The sequence below is a fragment of the Sphaeramia orbicularis genome, chromosome 12 (genome assembly GCF_902148855.1).
Source record: "Sphaeramia orbicularis chromosome 12, fSphaOr1.1, whole genome shotgun sequence".
Classification (NCBI taxonomy): Eukaryota; Metazoa; Chordata; class Actinopteri; order Kurtiformes; family Apogonidae; genus Sphaeramia; species Sphaeramia orbicularis.
Genome location: NC_043968.1, coordinates 37,538,698 through 37,560,455, shown reverse-complemented (window position 1 = coordinate 37,560,455; position 21,758 = coordinate 37,538,698). Strand labels below are relative to the sequence as shown.

Here is a 21,758-nt window from a genome sequence, read left to right as displayed (position 1 = left end):
AAATCACACTTCGCTATGTGATAAAACCCCATTCAGCATCCAGTTCACAGCTCATAACAAAGCAAGTTATTAAACATCATGGAACATCACATTTCATAGTAGTATGCCATGAGGTTCATTATGATCATTTTGTTAATTAAGGATGTAACACAATTTTAAATATTATATAGATGGTCTGAAATGTGGACATGAACCTACCATAAGAACCAGTGTGCAGCAGACAACATGTAGACTCGTTTAAACATCATATCTATAGCAGCCAGCACTGATATCATCATATTCCAAGCTGACTTTGTATTTTAAGTGTATGTGAAGGCTGCATACCAGTTATATGACATACAAAATAAATCAATAGTTTGAGTTCTACATCCATTTATTTCTCCTCCAGTAGTCAGTCTGCATATTTCCCCTTGGTCCCTATGAATATTGAAACTTGTTTAGTTGTATTATCACCATGGAAGCAAATGAACTGTTTGCCTGGTTTGTTCTGAGAATGGGGAATGTAAATCTGTGATAAGAGGGGAACGGCTGGATGCCTTCTCGATCATACTGGACAGATACAGGTGGTACAGCTCATCATGCTGCTCCACCAGCATTTTTCACACAAAGGACTTCTCATAGATAAACTATGTCCATGTGACAGAAGTACCCCCCCCCCCCAGTATCAGCTTCCCATTTTGTCTCAGCTGTCCAGAGCTCACCTCCTGTTTACAGTTATTATGGTCTTTGTCACATTCACTTCATGTTGGTTGTGTTGCTTTAATACAAATTTCCTGACTGCATCTGTGTCATGTGGCAGAACACAAAGCACACAAAGCAAGTGTCTTTCAAATGACAATGTGTTGCTTTGAAGATTTGTGAGTTGTGATGAGAAAATAAACCAGTCTGCAGAGTGATCTGTAGTCATATAGCTCAGTCCTAATTTCTCAAAACCCTTTACTGTCAGACATATAGCATTAGGTTTGATAAAAAATGAATGAAAGTCAGGCCTTAAATTAAGGTTGCACAATTAATTGATTTTAAATCAAAATTGGATTATTTAATTTGGATGATGGTTAAAATAGGGTAATTGTTAAATCAAATTTCATCTTTCTCGTGTCTCTGGGTTGTGTGCCTCCAGGCCACTGTAGGCTCCTCCTCCTAACTGTGAGAGCACCGGTCTCCACAGTCTTTGGTCTCCCCACACCAGTACAAAAATGCCTGTTTGTGTTGGATTATGAGCAGTCGGAACACCAGGAACATGTTGAAAGAAGAGAAAGGAAGTACTTCAAAGAAGTCGTCAATGACAGATCGCATTAAGGTGCAGAAGCTCGTGGAACAGAGGCTAAACAGGAAATCTGGACCTTGGCTCTATTATGTGCACAAACATCACTCTTCCCACAATGGATTTATGTAAAGTAACAAAAGGCAAAACATTTTTAACACTTATCTAGACAGGCTGAACATTGCACCTTACACAATGGGAATATATTAAACTAAAAATAAAGGAAGACTCATTGTTGTACATAACACTAGGTGGTCAAGTTTTCTAACTGGCTCAAGTTTGTTTCCACTTCTGCTGTTAAACTTTTAGTAGCTTTTGACAGTTGACCCATTATTATAAGCGTTTATAAACTAAAAATAGACAATGAGGCATACACACAAACCTCCCAGACTGTTCCTATGCAAACCAAGGGCAAATGTTTCCGCAGCTTTGTTGTAGTTGTATATAAACTGCTGTACTGTTACTCGCCCACACACATACTCAATTATGCATTGTTTCTCCTGCTCTCCTTGGCTCTCTGCCTCTATCCTCTCTGCATCACTGAGTGTGTGGGTGTTTCTCTCTGTCAGGTATAGGCAGTTGGAGGAAGAGTTAAATGACCTCACAGAGCTCCATCAGCACGAGACCAGTAATCTGAAGCAGGAACTGGCCAGTATTGAGGAGAAAGTGGCCTACCAGGCCTATGAGCGGGCCAGGGATATACAGGTAATGTGTGTTTTGTGTTTACACACTAGTGTAAAATGAGTGTGAGAATTTGATAAATAAATGAACTACACGTTCGTATCTAACCTTATATAGTCATATATCTGAAAACAGAAATCTGTGCACAAATTATAGGCTTTAGCTATATTGTTTTTGCGGGGTTTTGATGAACATTGTATTTTATTATTTGTTTGGGCTACTTTTTGCCAAGGGGACACAGGTCACACTTATTACTGAATTACATGTGACACTTTGCTGCGTGTGTAGACAGTGTTTTTTGTATTATAAATTCCCCATATATTCTCAGTTGGTATCTTGATACAGAGACTGAGAAAGACTGAGAATTGCATACCCTAAGATTTTACACTGTACTATACACACACTCTGGATTTATTTTAGTTTTTGTTTGTGGTGTATTTTAACAATTGTGCTGATCTCCCTTGGTGGCTTTGTGAAGCTGTAATATTTATGCATAATGTATTTCTACACTGAATTGTCTACAGTATGTAGGCATGTGTCATGTACAGTATTTTGTTGACTCTGATGATCCTGATAGTTATCAGATGTTTATGTTAATGTTCATTTTCAGAGAAGCTGTATTTCTGTTTCATTTAATTCCTGGTCAGCGGAGCCCTTTTCTGATATTAATGTTACGAACATTTTCTCTCTCCTCAACCACAGCCAAGCCTTCTGCTCTGGCTGAAATAAAGACTCCGCGCATTTTATTTCCTGTAATTAATCAAATTATAAGTAAATTGCATGACACAGATGCCATACATGGATGTATATGCAGCTGAAAGCAGCATATGACAAAGCACTTTTCTTTGACGGAGACGTGACGCACCGATGGTTGGGCCGTCTTAATGTAAACAGACTGCTCTGACTCAGAAACAGAATGAATATGAAGAGGGAATAGTAACAATAGTTATTATGATGTGAAAAAAGATTCATTATTCTGAACTCTCAGCACAGTTTACCCTTTTTGACATATTTGCTTTGCTGTCGTGGAAATTCAGTCGACACTGGGAATTCATTTATGATTTATATTACTGTTTGTCAAAACTTATTGCCTTCTAAGATAATTTAATGACTTTGATGGTTTTGTAAACCAAATAGCATTCTAACATACATGGATGGGGTTTGTTGCTATTTCTGACAGTTGGTTCAGAGTTCAGACTAGACTTCACAGCAAGAAGGTCATGGGTTCGATCCCAGCACCGGCCAGTGGGGCCGTTCTGTGTGGAGTGTGTGTTCACCTGTAGGTGTGAATGGTTGTTCATCTCTATGTCAGCCTACATATGGCAACAAGCTGTGCAATTAATCTACCAAAAAAATCTTTTTGAGAGCTTTAGGTTTTGGGCATTTTGACGGTGTCAGGACTAGTCTGTAATGTTTACATGTTAAATACTGGGGCTGCTTCCCATTTCCATTCAATTTATACACAATGTACAAACTCCTGGTTATTTCTAATGCAGTTTTGCTATCCTACACTATTTCTTAACCATCTTATGTGTGTGTGTTTTGTTAATGTGTGCACAGGAAGCCCTGGAGTCGTGCCAGACTCGAGTGTCCAAGCTGGAGCTTCAGCAGCAGCAGCAGCAACAGACTGTGCAGCTGGAAAACACAGACGCTAAGGTGCTGCTGGGAAAATGCATAAACATTATGCTTGCTATAGTCACTGTCATTCTGGTGTGTGTCTCCACGGCAGCCAAGTTCACTGCACCACTGCTGCGTAGCCGCCTCCACCTGGCACTCACCTGTGTGGGAGTGTCTGTGTTAGCACTGCTGTGGAAAAACTGGGAATTTTTACAGAGTGCTTTGGAACGATTGCTCCCCCCGCCCTGAGCTATGAGCACAAAAGAGTGTGAATAAACTTTGAACATCAGTTTGATCAGGTCTCCAGGAGGTGTGTTTTCATGTAGACGTAGAAGAGAGGAGGGGTTTACATGTAGCCTTACACTGACCCTCACCTCCATGGTGACTTGATTTACGGCTCTGTGCTTTGCATGTCACACTGCTACCAGGCGGTGATGGGCGTCTGTGACCAGACAGCCTCTCCCAGACAAACAACGCACAGATGTAAGCTGTAAGATGTAAGCTGATATACGTTATCACCACTGAAAGAACTGTGACTAAGCTGTGCAAAATGCTGAAGAAGTGGACATAAATATGAGGATTGTACAGTGGTGTTATATGTGTCACTACATTAGTTCCACTGGACCGACAAAAGAGCAACAGATACACACATAGCAGTTGTATTATTGGCTTTTGGACTGTGGTCACACCAGTAATAGACACTGATCTAATCTGAACATAGAGGAAGGCTTGATTATTACCTGTCCTTAAAAGGTTTGTGACCTCACCTCTGAACAAACACTTTGGCAGTATGTGGCCTGTCGGTCATCTGCACACACATCCTCATACACCAGCCAGCTGTAACAAACACTCATCCATCTGAAGGAAGATTGATTTGTCCTGTGTGTCTGTCCTTTACTGTACTCTATTTATGTGAAGTTTTTGTCATTGTCCCCTCTAAAGATAAATTCCTGAGGCCTGATATACTGTGGGTGTGTTTGCGTGTGTCTTCAGTGTCTGAAGTCTGTGCTTTTAGATTTTGTACACCTGTCTGTTTATTCTGTGTTTTTAAGGAATAGTTTGGCAATTTGGGAAGTATGGTTCTTGGAAAGTGTAAGATGAGAAAATAATGTTCTGTTAGCTCAGCTCACTTTCATAAGGTATCCAGGTTGTGAAACATTACAAGCAACTTTTATCAAACTCACTATACACAGTAGAGTGCTATCAAAAGATAAAAAGTTTCATTGTTCATCCAAACGCCATCATTATCACACTTCCCATCTCACATTAATGAACATTAATGTTGATCTTTTTATACAGATGCTTTAAATGAAACTAGAGTTAGCGTAGTTAAGCACAAATGATAGAAACAGAACTCTATCTTGGGTCTGTCCAAAGATATAAAATTCACCTTCTGGCACCTTTATGGCCAATATTATATATTTATACAAAAAAACAAAAGGCTAAAACCAGTAATTTGTGGTTTTTACTGAGGATTATGACTTTTCTTGACACTGTGTGAGTGGCCTGCCAGTCTCATAGTGACAGGAATTCTGCAGGAGTTTGAGGTTGCCGAGCATGAAATATCCAACACATAAGTCTGTGTTTATTCAATTAAATGTAACATGAACATTACAACTGCATAGTTTTTTAGCATCATTGTGTGAACGTTCCATAATTACCATATAGCATATTGTAATTCAAGTGGTCTGAGAGCAAATTCAATTGCTACCTCATTTTGAAGACTTTAAGTAAGCTGTAGAGGTTCTTGTTTATGTTTTGTACCTTTGGGCAGAGCAAAGCAAGCTGTTTTCCCTCCTCCCAGATTTTCATCCAACTCAAGCCAGTTGTCAGCAATTCATCTAACTTTTGGCATCAGCACTAATGAGCATATCTCCCAAAATGTGACACTGCTCCTTTATTGTAAAGCTTACAAACTGCCTCTTGCTGTGTTAAATTGAGTCTTGTCATGTTAAATGGTTTCTCTAAATTTTAAAAAATGGTCATAATGGACATGCTGTACTCTAAATACTCCAAAGACTGCAGCTTTACATCAACCATTGAGCATGCAAACTGTGAGGCAGGCCTTCCTGATCCATGTTTTCACTGCAGACAGTGGTGCTGCCTCATGCTGAGCAGAGGAACAGTTCATATTAAGCCCTGATCTGATTTTTTTTTTTTATTATTGAATTGCCTTTTTATGAGGTGAACTGAACAAATTAACTTGTGTCTGAAGCCTTTGATTTTTTGCTGCATTCATGTCCAATGGGAAATAACAAGCAACCATTTGTTCGTTTTTACCTAAAGGATTCACACCTGTTGAGTCTTGCCACACTGTACTTTTTACTCACTCATTATAATTCCTTTCAGGCTCTTCACGCTTAACTCTTTGACAGCAGGGAAGCGACTCATTTAAGATGAAGTCTAACCTGAGTTCACTAAGCAGTTCCCTGCTGCCACATTTGAAGACTTAGGAATTGTAATGGATGATGTTTCGGCCCTTTTACCGATACAGTGGGAAAATCAGCCTCGTCATCCTTTTCATAAGTGGCACTTTCATAACTGTTCTTCCCATGTGACATGAATGCAGCACAATAGATGTAACAGAGGGAACTGAACAATGTAGCTCAATGCTCCCTAACCCCGTTTATCACTGTGATGATGAAGAAGGGGATGAAATGGGGCTGATGCCTTTTCAGTGCAGCTTATTTCTTCGACTTTGTGATTCTTTATTCTGTTTGTGTCCCTTCAAAAAGCCAAATATGATGTGATTTTTAGCCAATGTAGGCTTGTCTGAATGACCAGAAATGATCAGAAGTGTTTTATTTTATGTTCTTACCATTGGTCTTGCTCAAACACTGTTTCTGCCCATCTGCCCTCTCCAAAGCTGTATTTGCAAGTCCATAATGTATATTTACAAGTCTGTCTTTTCTCATTATACATACATGTGCATTAGTTCTTTTTCCTTACTTCTTTTATTTTTCAAAAGATGAAATAAATCCTCTTTTTGTAAAAAAAAAAAAAAAAAAAAATTCTCCTGGTTTGCTGCTTTTTATTCCAAACATCTCATGCATCATACATAACCCACCAGACAGGCATAAGCAGATCTGTTGCAGAGATCAAACTGTTCTGCCTCATCATAAGGAATTCATACATAAAATGGTGTAAATGACTTTGGCAAACACTGACAAGCTGTGCACCGCAGATAAATTACTTGCATTCTCTGTAGTATTAGAAAGAAAGGGTTTTTTTGTTTATTTTTTTTTTTTACCTCACTTGTGTCCAAATTAATTTAAATAAAATCTCCAAGGTTTGGCTTTGCTAATTCAGAATGTAGCTAAAAGCATTTACCATTTCACATAAAACTATTTGTTTTAATACTGGTTTGTTTCAGTGTGATTCTACAATGTGCTCTGTTCTCCAACATAGTGATGAGCTCCTTTGTAGATACAGACCTTCAGAAGTACATGTGAGGGGGATGATAAATGTGGTTAGTATGAAAATTAGATATATTCAATTGAATTATGTTAAACAAGGTCCATCTCTTAGTCTGATCAGTACACATTATGTAATATATTTTACCAAACCGTCTTCCACATTTTAAGAGTCAAGTAGAGCACTGAGAGCTGGTTCAAAGTGCCGTGAATAATACATGTCTAATGTCATCTTGAAGGGAAGTATTTCTGCAGATTCACCTATAATCAAATACCAGGTAGTCTGCCTGATTCTCAATAATGAAGAAAAACCTTCAAATGCAATGTCATGACAGATGTTTCAATTACATTCCGTATCCATATTATCAGAGTTTTGTATCCTAAAATAACTAGTGTGTGGATGAAAATGTCTGAACTTCATTTAACACACAGGGCAGGCAGAAAGTCCACGCTCCAGCTGTTTAGTGAATCATGAATGTTTAATCCAGATTCACCAGCCTCAGATTCATTATTCAGACAGTGCTCTGCTCCTGGTTCCTCTTCTACTCTTTGCTCTGCATACTGCTCTACTTCAGTTCATTTCCCTTGTTGAGAGATGAGGCTCAACAAGGCTCTGACCAGGTGAAGGTCAAACAACTGAGGGACATACATCTGTATAGTTTGTATGTTTTCATGTGTGGTTCAGTGAATAAAACTCAGAGGCAAGTGTCACCTACTGGTAAGACAGGAGCAGTGCCTTCAAATGATTCATCCCAAACCACATTTCCAGAATGGAAATATAAATGTTTACAGAGTTATTCAGTTCTCCTAAACATCCCAAAACACAGATTTGTAAAATAAATCATCAAATCAAAATGTATAAACTCTAGATGGACATAGTAACTAATTAAGTTATAGCATTATTACCACTAAGGAAATATTTTTGATTAAATTTGTCTATTTTGGGATGCCCTGGTGGCAGGTATTGACAGCAGTCTTATCACAGTGACTGTTCTCCCATGTGGAACTCAGTTACATTGGGACATTTCATAAAATACAACAGAAACTGTATGTGTTTTGCTAATTTGTGTGAACCGTTATTTAATTATCAAAAGATGAAAGAAAATACTTTCATTGTTTTAACTGTCAAACTTGATTTTTATTTTAAAATATAAAGGTCTTCATAAGGGTCATAGACTGTATATAATTGGGCGGGGGGGGGGGGGGGGCAGATGATACATCCCCTCAATATTTAGATCACAGTGTGATGATGATATGCAGAAAATTCAATGTTTGGTGCTTAGAGGTTCCTGGGGACTCCTAATTTACAAACTGTTTGCCACACCAGGACATAAATTAACCCATAAAGACCCAAACAGCTAAAATCATCCACTGATTTAAACTGTTTAATACCTGTTGATCCACTAAACCTATCAAACCATGTACATAATTGGTGTGAAATCCAGTTTATTATCTTTTCATGGTGATCAGATATGACCCATTTGGATGTTCAGAGGCTCTGTAGTTACTGTGGAAACACCTTCCATACACCTTCCACCTTCCTTTCATCTTCCACAACATTGATTCACCAGTAAAACCCATGGAATTGGATCAATGACAGTGAATGGAGACGCTTGGTTTATGTTCAGTTATTGATGTCTTTGCTAAAAAAAAAAAGTCACTTTTTCTTCAGCTTTCTCTGTTTCTGATATAATAACCCTCAACTTTAATCTGAGCTTTTACGAACATCTACATTATTAGTCAGTTATTTATAGGAAAATACATGACTTACACTCAAAAAACGCAAAATAAGAAAGATAATATTACAATCAGTGGTGATAAATCACTTAAGAAAGGTCAGATATGGACAACATTTAATTTAGGAACTGACATAAAAGTAGCTCTGGGTCTTTATGGGTTAATGTATGTATGTATGTATGTATGGATGGATGGATGGATGGAGGGATGGAGGGATGGATTGATTGATTTTGCTCCTGCGTGAAAATGATCGTAAACCAGCCACAACAGAAGGTGGCGATAGTGAGCACATTTAGCGTTTACTTTGTTTTGGCGCAAAACCGGAAGATGTCCTAACTGTCTGCACCTTAAGAAAACTTGAATAACCTGACCGCAGAGACTCTGTGGCGCTTCAATCCAAACTAGGTCAAATCCGCGTTTCTTTAGTGTGTATTTTTAGATAAATAGGCTCCATTGGACACCTTTAATATTACATTCTACAGTGAACAGCCGGTACATGTGATGCGGGAGTGTTAGCATTTCTGTTAGCTAGTGGAGCTAACAAACCAGCAGCTGGTAGATGGTAAGGTTGCGTTCAAGATTTGAGATAAAGTGAAGTGAATCGAGCTGTTGCAGAGTTTGTGGTTTGGCTGCGGGTTTAATGGATGAACACAAGGAGAATATTCATGCTAAGGGCGCCTATGTGAAGATGTCTGATTCAAGAGAAGATGAGAAGGTTGGTGTTAGCTTCATGCTTCCCACTGGAATGGTCTGTTGACCTCAGTTGTGTCACAGAAAGTAAGCAAAGGTTAATTACTGATTCACCATCCCGTGATAAACTGATACACCTGAGGTATAAACTGACATATCAAAGGGCATGTAGCCATTTGGCAGAGAGACGCATATTAATGCTCGAAGCCTTTATTTTTAACATTTCTCATTGTAGCATTTGCATATGCTAGCCTAACAGCATTGTCGCGCAGTTTTTCTTGGATTTTTCACATTTTGTTGTTGGATAGCAAAGTGAATAGTTCTTTGTTGGTTTTACCTATAGGTGGGTGAAAACGTATTATTGCGTATCAGTTGTTGTGGTCATTGCATTTTGAGACAATTTACCTCAAGAAAATGCATGTATTCTTGACCAATTTCTCAATCCAAATACACAAGTTTGAACTACAAGCTAGTATAAAACAATACTAAAACCCCAAAACTAAAGCTGTTGTGACTTAATTTATCCTTTTTCACACAGTACACAATCACTGTTCAGTGTCAATGGATACAAAATATCACCACACACTGCATCTTTACATTTAGCCTTTTTGAATATGCTGTACATAATGTATAGTGATGTGATTTATTATGCATCTGTCATATCAACAGTACTGATGGGTGCCGAAAACTACAACTGACATGGTTATAGATAAAGGCAGGTTTATTTATATAGCACATTTCATGTACAAGACAATTCAAAGTGCTTTACATAAAACATTAAAAGCATTACAGCAGAAGCAAAAAAAAAAAAGTAAAGGCATGAGAAAAACAAACAAACAAAACTCAGGTAAATAGATGAAACAGTTAAAATAGAAAGGCAGATAAAACAGATAAAAACTTTTAGCTTAAAAGGAACAGTGCAGATCTGAACTGATGAATACAAACTCTATTGAAATGCAGCTGAGAACAGGTATTAAAATGGATTTAAATAAATTGAGTGTTTCAGCTGATCTGAAGCTTTCTAGAAGTTTGTTCCAGACATGTGGAGCATAGAAGCTGAACGCAGCTTCTCTGTGTCTGGTTCTGACTCTAGGAACTGACAAAAGACCGGATCCAGATGACCTGAGGGGTCTGGGGGGTTCATACTGGGTCAGGAGGTGTAAGATTGTCTCTAAATAGGATCTTCAGCTTTTCTGATTTCATACTTTCACTTTTCTTTAGGCAAAGCCTTGCAGTAGGATATGTTCTGCAGGAGAGTCTGCACCCAACACATCCCCGTCTCAGTCAAACAGTGACTATAGTCACCCTGTGTATAAAGAGATTGCTTTGGCCAACGGACAAATCAACCGCATGTCCAAGGAGGAGCTTCGGATCAAGTTGGCAGAACTGAAGCTTGACACACGGTAAGAAAAAACAGAAACTGACTTTAGTTGTGTTTACTTGAATGCATGGATGACTCTTGAGGATGAAAGGCATCCAGTGATAAGCTATTTTCTCTCTGCATTTATTAAGATTTTCATGTAACACTGGTCTACAAGGAAAATGCTTCCAGAGTAAAAGTAATGAAATTTTACCACATGATAGTCACTGATAAAGAAAAGTCAAGTCAAAAATGCTGGTTGGCTGAAGTTTCCAGGATACAGCCTTGGGTCAAAATGTGAAATTCAAGAATTAACGAGAGAATGGGTTTGACTCAAAAGGAATATTTGTCTCAGAGCTACAAGATCTACTTCAAAACACCGTCTGTACATTAGAATACATTCACTTTACAGGTTCTATTTAGTGGAAGATTTATAAAACTATTATATAAATGTATATACACCAATATATATATGTGTAATAACACTTTATCATATACCTTGAAAACATGAGCAAACCGGCACTTTTGTCATTTTTTTCCCAGTTAATCTTATTAAAATACGTAACATTTAGCACATTTAATGTCTGAAGCAAATCATTTCTAAAAAAATGTAGACCAGTGTAACTTAGTGTGAATTACTGATGGAAGTAAAATTTTTCTTCCATTAACCATGTGCTAAGAGGTATTTCACCTGCGTTTTGTGTTGAAGTTATTGTTTGTATTTTATTGTGTCAGTCCTGTAAAAGCGTGGCATCATTTAACCTTACAAAAATTATTTCAACAATGGTGATTTCTTTAGAGAAAGAAATTGAAGTATACTGCTTTTTCTGAAGGGTATATTTCATGCTCACATCTGTTGCTGATTTGACATTATTTCCTGTACTTATGTGTTTTGTAAACCTCTGCGTTTGTCTTCAAAAGAGGGGTAAAGGATGTGATGAAGAAAAGGTTAAAGAGCCACTATAAGAAGCAGAAGTTGATGCAGTCTGCTGCAGAAGGAGGACCCACTGACACCTACTACGACTACATCTGTGTAGTGGACTTCGAAGCAACATGTGAAGAATATAATCCATCAGACTTCCTTCATGAAATCATTGAGTTCCCAATGGTTCTTATCAACACACACACCTTAAAAATTGTAAGTTCATAATTAAGTACGGATCTGTGCATTTTTTTACTCTGCAGTCTAAGTCTTACAGCTCTATGTTTTTCTACACAGGTCGACACTTTCCAAGCATATGTAAAACCAGAGTTGAATCCACAGCTTTCAGACTTTTGTGTGAAATTAACAGGAATAACACAGGTTGGTAGAGCTCATCTCGAATCAAAAATAATCTGGAGTTCTTGTTTACTTGAATAAATTTTTGTTTGTTCTGCTGAACAGAAAATGGTTGATGAAGCGGACCCATTTCCAGTTGTTCTTCAGAGAGTCGTAGATTGGCTTCAGGAGAGGGAGCTCGGCACAAAGTATAAATATGCCATTCTCACTGATGGGTAGGCTTTTTCTTTCAGTTCTGTTCCAAATAAAAAATAAATTGTAAATATTTCTGTTTCCACTGTTTTTTTTTTTGTTTGTTTGTTTTTTTAATCCTAAAGCCTGTTATGATAATGAATCTTTTTCAGGGCCTGGGATATGAGCAAATTTCTCAACATTCAGTGTCGTATAAGCCGGATCAGATATCCTCAGTTTGCAAAGAAATGGATAAACATAAGGAAATCCTATGGAAACTTTTATAAGGTAGGTAAAAAAATAGTTTCATGAAGATGAATTACTTCATTTTTGTTTGGCCTTTACTTTTTTTTTTTTTTTTTTTTTTTGGGGGGGGGGGGGGTTGGGGGTTATATTGATTACACCATAATATGAAATCAATCAGAAGTGATCAGAGTGCTTGCTGCTATTTGTGATGTGGTGGATGGCCTAATCTGGCACCCCCTTTTATTTAAAAAGAAGTTTGAGCTACTTTTATCTTATACAGGGAAATATAACTTCAGGAAGATCTGGCTTTAATGGTCATTTGAAGCCTGTAGACAATAACATCTTTGAAGCCAACTGTCCCTAGTGCAAGAAAATGCTTATATTAAGAACTCTGGGTAAAAAGGCACTTGTGGAGTCAGAAAATACAATCACACAACTAAAAGCCACATCAAATGCTTGTCATTATCACCCAGTACTATTCTATATTCACCTCTGGAGTATTTTCCTTCATATCCTTTATACTTCTTTTTATCCTAATATGTTCATTATGGTCTCAGTGCATTTGTTAAGCCCTGAATTTTCCTTGCAAACATACAGAAAGCATTTAAACAACAATTAAGGCTAATTTAAACCATCATCTGGTTGTTTGTGGCCTCAGGTTCCCCGTACACAGACGCGACTGAGCATCATGTTGGAGAACCTCGGTCTGAAGTATGAAGGTCGGCCTCACTCTGGCTTGGACGACTCTCGTAACATCGCCAAGATAGCACTGCGCATGCTGCAGGATGGGTGCCAGCTCAGGGTCAATGAGCGCATGCATGCGGGCCAACTGCTCTCGATTCCTAGCTCAGCGCCTGTGGAAGGAGCCCCTCCACCACATGGTCCCCGCAGTAGGGACTAAAGCCCAGAGACTGAGGCTTGTGCATACCAGCGTTAAAACAGGAACCCCTGATGTCTGTTTAAACTCTTGGATTACCCCTGTGAATTTAAGAACAAAAACCCAAAGGACTTTCACAATCTTGGTATAAAATAGTTTGCTGTCATTTCACTGATAAATGGGAGCAGTACTTTGATTTAAAATAGTGTTAGTCCTTCTATAACTGCGACTCCACATTATTTTTCTACCAGATGTTTGAATGAGAGAGCCTTCATGTGTCATTAACGTTTTCTTCACCAATGTAGTGGTGTCAGTCTGTAAAACCTGCCTTATGGAGCTGCTACAGCACATGAAAAATAATAAATTATATAAGTAGGACATGGGATCGTACCAATGTTGCATAAATCCCGTACAGAGTACAACTCTGAAGAAACACTGGGTCTTTGTCATTTGGAGAGTCACATTTATAAAACTTGTTCTGCAGCAGTTTCACCTCAACATTAGAAATGTCAGTGCAGGCCTTCAGAATCGCATAACATAACAGTGGTGCAAGTATAACATTATATAGTGTACACCGGGAATTCCGTCCGAGATTTTTGTCCAACCGATTTCTCGAAGACTATTCACCCAATTCTTTTTCAGATTCAACACATATTTTCTGACTACTAAGAGAGGTGCTGTGCATAATTTAATGGGTAACTTTGAATTTTTGGATTTTTTTTTTTTTTTTTAACTTTTTTTTTTTTTTTTTCTTAAAGATCGAAATTTGAGACTAGGACAGAATAATGTTTGCCTTGGTTTGACTGAGGTATCCAAAAAGGACAGTAATTTAGTTTAGTTTACAATTATCTTTAGTTTAAAATTCAAAAATAATTCCTTACTAGGCAAGGTATCAGTGAGCAAGAGGGGTAAAGTGTTGAGCGTCGGGTGGGGGAATTAGTAAGCTGCTTACTTTTTCACTTAATATTCTTTTACTGCTGCTACTTTTGTTTTAAGTGCTATGTAATAACAGAAGATCACACTGTTTGCCACTTTCCAGAGCTTGTTGAAAGATTTGGGACTGTTAGAACATAATTTATCTGTTATTTCTTAATTTCAGAGATCGTATGATAAGATATAAAGTTCAGTCCCTTTCAAAACCTTTTTTTATGAACAGCCAAACAATATTTTTCATTCAGCACTATAAGTCTTACATCTATGTTGTCAGATTTTACTATCTTTTATATGGATATGAATAAGTTTTGTTTCATGAAGCTTGATCTATTTTGTTCAGAGAAAATATTCTAAAAAATGGAAAACGTTAGAAATAAAACGTGTTCTTGTATGCAGGTTGTCTTCTATTTTTCTAATATGGTTTGCTTCGAGGACTCTCCTTTTTTGACAAAATATCTGGTTGTGTAGCTGGGAATTTGGGAATGAAGAGCCTCAAAAAAGTACACCTCATTGCATTTTATAACCTGCTAAAAATGATGTACCACCACACAGCCACCAGATGGCGTGAAGGGACTTTATCAGGTTTCTGGATGTTAAGTTACTATTAAGTTGAAGTCGTACATAAAGCTGAATGTTAGAGGTGAGTGTCTGTGATTCAGCACAATGCATGGTTTAAGTTCATATGATGCTGATCAAATGCAGTGTAAACCCCAGGCTGATTATATCAACAAAAATATTTTCCACGCATGAAACCAAGCACCAAGAAGATTAAAAAATACAGCGATGACCCATTATCATCTTTAGAAATCCAATTTTATTCTTTTTATAGTCGCACCATTCAGAAAGGCTTTTTGGTCCAAAAACTCATGTCTTTGGGGTTACTAAGTACATAATCACACTGTCAAATCTGGTCAAATATGTTCACTGATAGTTAACTATGACAGTAACTTATACAGTTAAAACATGGATTCTACTACAGAGTTCACATTGGCTTTTTGTCGCCCCATTTTTGTACATGTAATTCTTTAATATTCTTTGGCATGTTTAAAACTTGTTTCCACTGTTTGGTTTGTTTTTTTTGGCTGAGCTGTTTAATTTACTTGGGTGTTAAGTTACTGGCAAATACAATCAAAACATTTGGCATCGACACTGTCAAACACATTCTATCGTTCAGTTTTATGGCCTACAAAAATCCTTTGGGAATCATTTGGGAGTAGTGATCTGTAATGCTTTCAAAACATTTGGCACTATTAAAATCCTTGCCTGGACACATATGAACAGTAAAGGGTGTTACATGCCGGAGCGTCCCAGTGATCACAGACAGGTGCTGTACAGTGTGACTTTGTAGCTGATTTCGTCCAGGACGCGGCGGACTGTTTGCTCCAGTTGGGCCAACTCCGCAGCTCTGGCTTCCAGGATGCGCTGGTTGGCCTCATAGGAGGTTTCCAACACTGAAAACACAAAAGAACAGGGAATAACATCACTGTGTGTTTGAGATAAGACTTAGTGCTGGCTTTCAGAATGACAGTATGGGTGTAGAGCAGGGGTGTCAAACTCATTTTAGTTCAGGGGCCACATTCAGCCAAATTTGATCTCCAGTGGGCCGGACCAATAAAATAGTAGCATAATAGCTTATAAATAATGACAACTTCAAATTTTTAAGTGCAAAAAATAACATTAAATGATGAAACTATTTCTATCCAAAATAAAAAAGATGTGAATAACTGAAAAAAACTGAAATTTCTGAAAAAAAAAAAAAAAAAAAGCACAAGTTGATCAATATTATGCCTCAACTCATGATTTATACATGTGCATTATGGATAAGATCTACAAAGACACAAAACAGGCAGAATATTGTTAAAATTGCACATATTTTTCTTTAGACATTCCAGGTTGTTCATATTTGCTCAGGTTATTGACATTTTATTATTAAAGAATATCAGAATTTAATGTTCTTTACAATAAATCAAAGAGAAAAAATTGGCGTTGCCATTATTTATCGGCAAAATATCATATGATTTTCCTCACATTAAACCAAGAAGAAAATTTGGACTCATTATTTCTAGGTTATTATGCTATTATTTTTGAGTTTGATGCCCTTGACTGTTAATATCTTCAGGGTAATTTTTGCATTTTGCACTTTGTAAATTCATCTCGCGGGCCAGATTGGACCCTTTGGCGGGCCGGATTTGGCCCCCAGGCCACATGTTTGACACCTGTGATGTAGAGGAAAATGGAAAAATAAAATGTCCTCATGAATCCACAGCTGGGGGGAATCATGTAAGATAAAAGCAGCATACAAAGGAAAAAGGACATTGGGTACTACTACATGATAACAAATGAAAAAAAGCAAGTTTGCATTAAAACATTAAGACTATCTGTGTATTAGAGATAACTGGAGTAAGGAACTGTTGGTAGAATGATGTGGAACTCAAGTGACTACATCTAATTCCAGAAATTGGAAAATATTTTGTTGGAAAAACATAATGAGGTTTTTTATAACACCAAAGATCAAAAAAGGCTTAACTATCATTACCTCAGTCCTGCTGGAGGTTGTGTGGTGAGCAAGATGTGGGTCATGTGCATGTTTTTTGGCAGTGTACAAAATTATCCCAATATTAGAATAATATCAGCGAAGAATTTGGAAAAATATTGGGATACGAACTACGGAGTACATGTTCTGTGCTATATTTGGGTCATTTAACAGGAAAAGTCATACCAAGTAAGGAGAAATATTTGATTAAAATCCTCTTGGTAGCGTCTAAAAAAGCCATCACATGAAAATGATGTAAAGAGGACCCCCCCCCCTTAAATATTTGGAGAGACACTGTGGATGGAATTCACAACATGGAGAGACTTAGTTATACATGTGTGAATTATGTGAATCATCAGTTACTACAGCTTGTTTGTAACAGGTAGAAGTTATACTATGTAATTTGCATTGTCCCTATTAAATAGACTTGATAAATAAATAAATATCATAAGACTACAGCGAGCAACATGCGAAGATCGATGGAGAAAGTGGACAATATACAGCAGGGGTGTCAAACTCATTTTAGTTCAGGGGCCACATTAAGCCCAAATTGATCTCAAGTGGGCCGGACCAGTAAAACAGAAACATAATAAAATAAATAAATAAACAAATAAAACAGAAGCATAATAACCTGTAAATAATGACGACTCCAAATTTTTCTTTTTGTTTTACTGCAATCAAAATTAAATTATGAAAATATGTACATTTACAAACTATCCAAACAAAATGGTGTGAATAACCTGAAAAAACTGAAATTTCTTGAGAAAAATAAGTGTAATTTTAACAATATTACACCTCAAAATTTCACTTTCAAAAGTTCAGGTTTTTCACATTTTATTGTTAAAGGATAGTTTGTAAATGTTAATATTTTCATAATTTAATGTAAGTTTTTACACTAAAACTAAGAGAAAAATTTGGAGTTCATTATTTATAGATGTAATGTAATATTATGTTTTTCACATTAAACTAAGAACATTTGGAGTAATTATTTATAGGTTATTATGCTATTATTTTAGTTGAGATCACATTGTTCTGTATGTGGAACCTCAACTAAAACGAGTTCGACATCCTTGGTTGTTAATATCTTAGTGTAATTTTTGCATTTCACAAATTCATCCCAGGGGCTGGATTGAACCCTTTGGCGGGTTGGATTTGGCCCCCGGGCCACATGTTTGACACCTGTGATATACAGGAAGACAACTGACACTTTGTTCTAAATGTTTGTGTTGTAAAATCTCAAAAATGAAACAATAAAATGTGAGTAAAAAAAAAAAACATTAAGCCTAAAGAGTATGCAGTAGTAGACTGCTGCTTCCTGGTCACCTCTGAGCCTCTCCAGTTTGCTGCTGCTCTGGGCCAGCAGCTCTCTGGCCTCCTGCTGCAGTTCATCTGCCCGCCTCCGCGCCTGAAGCACCGACTCCCCTTTATCCTCCACCAGATCCTCCGCCTCCTGGAACTTATCTTTAACTTCTATTTCGAACTCCTAGACACAAAGAATAATGACTACAAGAAAAACATTTTGTAGCTGAAGAAAACCTGTCCTTCTTCTCCCCAGTTCAAATTACAGATCATGTTTGTGCTTGGATGCCGGACCTGCTCAGCCTCGTCTGCGTCCTGTCGGGCCTGGTTGGTGATCCGGTCGGCCGTGTCTGCCAGGTGGTTGACCTCCAGGTTGTTCTGTCTCAACAGACCGACCTCCCTCTCCAGCTGAACCAGACGACCTGTAGTGTTGCTCAGTTTGAGCTCTGACATGGCTGTTTCTGACTCCACCTACATACGTACAGCAACACATTCAATAAAAATAATAAACTGTGAACATAAATCATGGTAATGTCCATTATCCCAGTAGTTTTGGAATCAAACTGCAGAGGCTGATTATAAGGTGACTCAGAGTTCTTTAAATATCGATCTAAAAATGTGTAAAGACAGAAAAATGAGTTTACATGGAGCTGACTGAACTATAGTGTGTGACTTTACATTCTTATTGTTTCATGGAAGTAAGTAAATTTTATTTACAGAGCACTTTTCACAGACAGAGTCACAAAGTGCTTTATCAATTCAAATCAGAATCAAATCAAGTTTACAGAGACCCAACAGAGTCCTTCAGGAGCAAACACTTGTGATTGGTGACAGTGGCGAGGAAAAACTTCCCTTTAACGGGCAGAAACCTCGAGCAGACCCAGACTCCTGAAGGATGGCCGTCTGCCTTGACCAGTTGGGGTTAAAGAGAGAGAGTAAAGGAGGAGAAAAGAGAGAGCAATAGAGATATAGAGAGACTGGGGGGGAGGGGGAACATGGAGTATTTTATGATGAATACATAGAGTGTAATCAGTTTGTAACTAAAGGTTTTAGCTGCTAAGGGACAGGCAGACTATCTGTACAGTTTGAGTCTTGAGCAGGTAAAACACCATATTTTCTTTTTGGTCATGGAATGTGCAAAAAGTTGTGTTTCAATTACAGTTTGTTTTCTTATTTTTTTCTGGAGCTGTAGGAAAAAAAATGGAGTGAAAACTTTTTATGGTCTGCTTCTAAAATGATGAAATGGCAAATAATCTCCTCTGTATATCAAAATCAAAATGATGTGTTGATTTATTTATTTATTTATTTTTATTGCGTGGGACATGGTGATTTCATAGCGCAGAGGTTAAACTCACAGAAATGAGCAGGTCCAGTGTGCCTTTGGTGTTGTTCTGGGCCAGCTGAATGGCATCCATGGCAACACTCTGAGCATGCTCAGTCTCGTCTAGAGCCGCCTTAACTACGTCTGCTGTCTCCTTCATGTCAGAGGCCATCTTACTGATACACAGACACAAATGCAACAGGTTAACTAACATTCATACTTACTCATTTTTTTCAATCATACATGTTTTAGAGTTTATGTGTATTTGGCCGGCAGAAAAAAATAAAGTAATCTTCCCCACATACAGCTGACTGTAAAAATAAAATCAATATTATTTCGTACAGGTTACTCTGGAGTAGATATTTTGAGGTCCTATATATGTTTTGTCCCCACCCACCATGAAAATATGTTGCCCATGTATTGCAAAATCACGGTGTTGTTTGCTGCTAATCATACAAATAGTGATTTTACAGTTATTCTACTAACTGCAACCAAAAAGCAGACTGTGACAACAGTTACAATGAACAAAACAGAAAAGCTGCAATGATGAATCTACACAGCTATAAAATCAGCTGAATATTGCTGATAAGCAAAATATGGTGAAGAAATCAATATTTAGTCATGATTTTTTTTTTTTTTAAAGATGGCCAATAGAGACTTCACACAAATAATATTCTTATGCAGAAAGTCATTTATTGTCATACAACCCCACATTATTATTTTAATGTTAACTAGGTTTAAATTTAAAGGTTGAATATTTATATTTATGATATCTCGTGTGGAAATGGTGAAAATATGTTCTGAGCTACATGGTGACACACGCCCTCTGTAAATAAAAAACTCATTCTAAAACACAATTCATATTTTTCTGTAATTATACACTAATGAAAACTACTACCACTACTGCCACTACTACTACTACTACTGCCACTACTACTACTACTACTGCCACTACTACTACTACTACTACCACTACTACCACTACTAGTGCCACTACTACTACCACTACGACTACTACTACTACTACTACTACTACCACTACGACTACTACTACTACTACTACTACTACCACTACCACCACTACTATTACTACAACTACTGCCACTACTACTACTACCACTACCACTACTACTACTACTACTGCCACTACTACTACTCCTACTACTACAATTACTACCACTACTACCACTACTACTACCACCACTACTACCACTACTACTACTACTGCCACTACTACTACTCCTACTACTACAATTACTACCACTACTACCACTACTACTACCACCACTACTACTACTACTACCACTACTACTACCCCTGCTACTACTACTACTACCACTACTACTACCACTACTACCACCACTACCACCACTACTACAACTACTACTACTACCACTACTACCACCACCACTACTACTACCACTACTACCACTACCACTACTACCACTACCACTACTACTACTACTACTACTACTACTACTACTACTACCACTACTACCACTACCACTACTACTACTACTACTACTACTACTACTACTACTACTACTTCCAGCTGCTCCCTTTAGTATCTCCACAGCAAATCATCTACTTCCATCTCACCCTGTCCTCCATATCTTCTTTCACACCACCTACCTGCATGTCCTCCTCCACCACATCCATAAACCTCCTCGGTGCCTCCTGCCTGCTAGCTCCATCTTCATCATCCTTCTACCAGTATATTCACTATCCCTCCTCTGCACATGTCCAAACCATCTCAATGTGGCCTCTGTCACTTTGTCCCCAGTGTCCAACCTGAGCTGGCTCTCTGATGTACTCTTAATCCTGTCCATCCTTGTCACTTCCCAATACAAATCTAAACATCTTCAACTCTGCCACATCATTCTGAATATTATATTCCATTTCTGCAATTTGTTACACATTGGACCTTTAACTAGACAGCTGTTGACAGTCTATTCTGTGTATGTTTTTTTTTTTTATTAGATAAAGCTCCTTTGTGTTATTCTTACCTTAACTGGAGTATGTTCAAGTGTATTTATTACCTGGCTTCCTTGGCTTCTTGCAGCAGGATCTCTGCAGCCTGGATGTCCTTGGCGCTCTGACTCAGGATGGCCTCCACACTGGTTAAAGTGCCAACCTTCTCCTTGATCTCCTTGGTGAGCTCCTGCAGCTTCTCAGTTGAGGTGGGCATTTCCAAAGCCAACACCTCATTGGCCACAGCTTCAATAACTGACACATCTGCTTTTTCATCTGGATAGTGAAAACAGTAAACTATAATTCACCAAGAGGATTTACTGGTAAAAACATCTTTGAAATATGAGTTTTCTCTGTATGAATAAA

The 21,758-nt window shown here is 37.8% G+C and overlaps 3 protein-coding genes across 6 annotated transcripts in view; 2 read left to right on the top strand and 1 right to left on the bottom strand.

Annotated features, from left to right (window-relative positions):
* Positions 1-5,533, top strand: part of LOC115429644 (transmembrane and coiled-coil domain protein 3) — a 44,523-nt gene extending 38,990 nt beyond the window's left edge. For all 4 annotated transcript variants that reach the window (XM_030149270.1, XM_030149272.1, XM_030149271.1 and 1 more), the window contains 2 exons: positions 1,834-1,969; positions 3,506-5,533. In XM_030149270.1, coding sequence (XP_030005130.1) covers positions 1,834-1,969; positions 3,506-3,811 — 442 coding nt within the window. In that variant the 3' untranslated portion in view covers positions 3,812-5,533. The remainder of the gene's footprint in view (positions 1-1,833; positions 1,970-3,505) is intronic.
* A 3,481-nt stretch (positions 5,534-9,014) lies between these two features.
* eri1 (exoribonuclease 1) lies at positions 9,015-14,663 on the top strand. The gene is made up of 7 exons (XM_030149406.1): positions 9,015-9,427; positions 10,624-10,805; positions 11,684-11,900; positions 11,982-12,065; positions 12,147-12,256; positions 12,386-12,500; positions 13,117-14,663. The coding sequence occupies exons 1-7, from the start codon at positions 9,353-9,355 to the stop codon at positions 13,357-13,359; spliced, it is 1,026 nt and encodes a 341-aa protein (XP_030005266.1). The 5' UTR covers positions 9,015-9,352; the 3' UTR covers positions 13,360-14,663.
* Positions 14,664-15,072: 409 nt separating this feature from the next.
* Positions 15,073-21,758, bottom strand: part of lamb1b (laminin, beta 1b) — a 33,712-nt gene continuing 27,026 nt past the window's right edge. Inside the window, exons 29-33 of the mRNA XM_030149405.1 lie at positions 21,461-21,668; positions 19,456-19,597; positions 18,395-18,571; positions 18,125-18,284; positions 15,073-15,719 (exon numbers count right to left, since the gene is read on the bottom strand). Coding sequence (XP_030005265.1) covers positions 15,583-15,719; positions 18,125-18,284; positions 18,395-18,571; positions 19,456-19,597; positions 21,461-21,668 — 824 coding nt within the window. The 3' untranslated portion in view covers positions 15,073-15,582. The remainder of the gene's footprint in view (positions 15,720-18,124; positions 18,285-18,394; positions 18,572-19,455; positions 19,598-21,460; positions 21,669-21,758) is intronic.

Coding starts and splice junctions, on each gene's coding strand:
- eri1 (XM_030149406.1), top strand. CDS start 9,353: ATGGATGAACACAAGGAGAATATTCATGCTAAGGGCGCCTATGTGAAG. Junction 9,428..10,623: donor ATTCAAGAGAAGATGAGAAG/GTTGGTGTTAGC, acceptor ACTTTTCTTTAG/GCAAAGCCTTGCAGTAGGAT. Junction 12,501..13,116: donor CCTATGGAAACTTTTATAAG/GTAGGTAAAAAA, acceptor TTGTGGCCTCAG/GTTCCCCGTACACAGACGCG.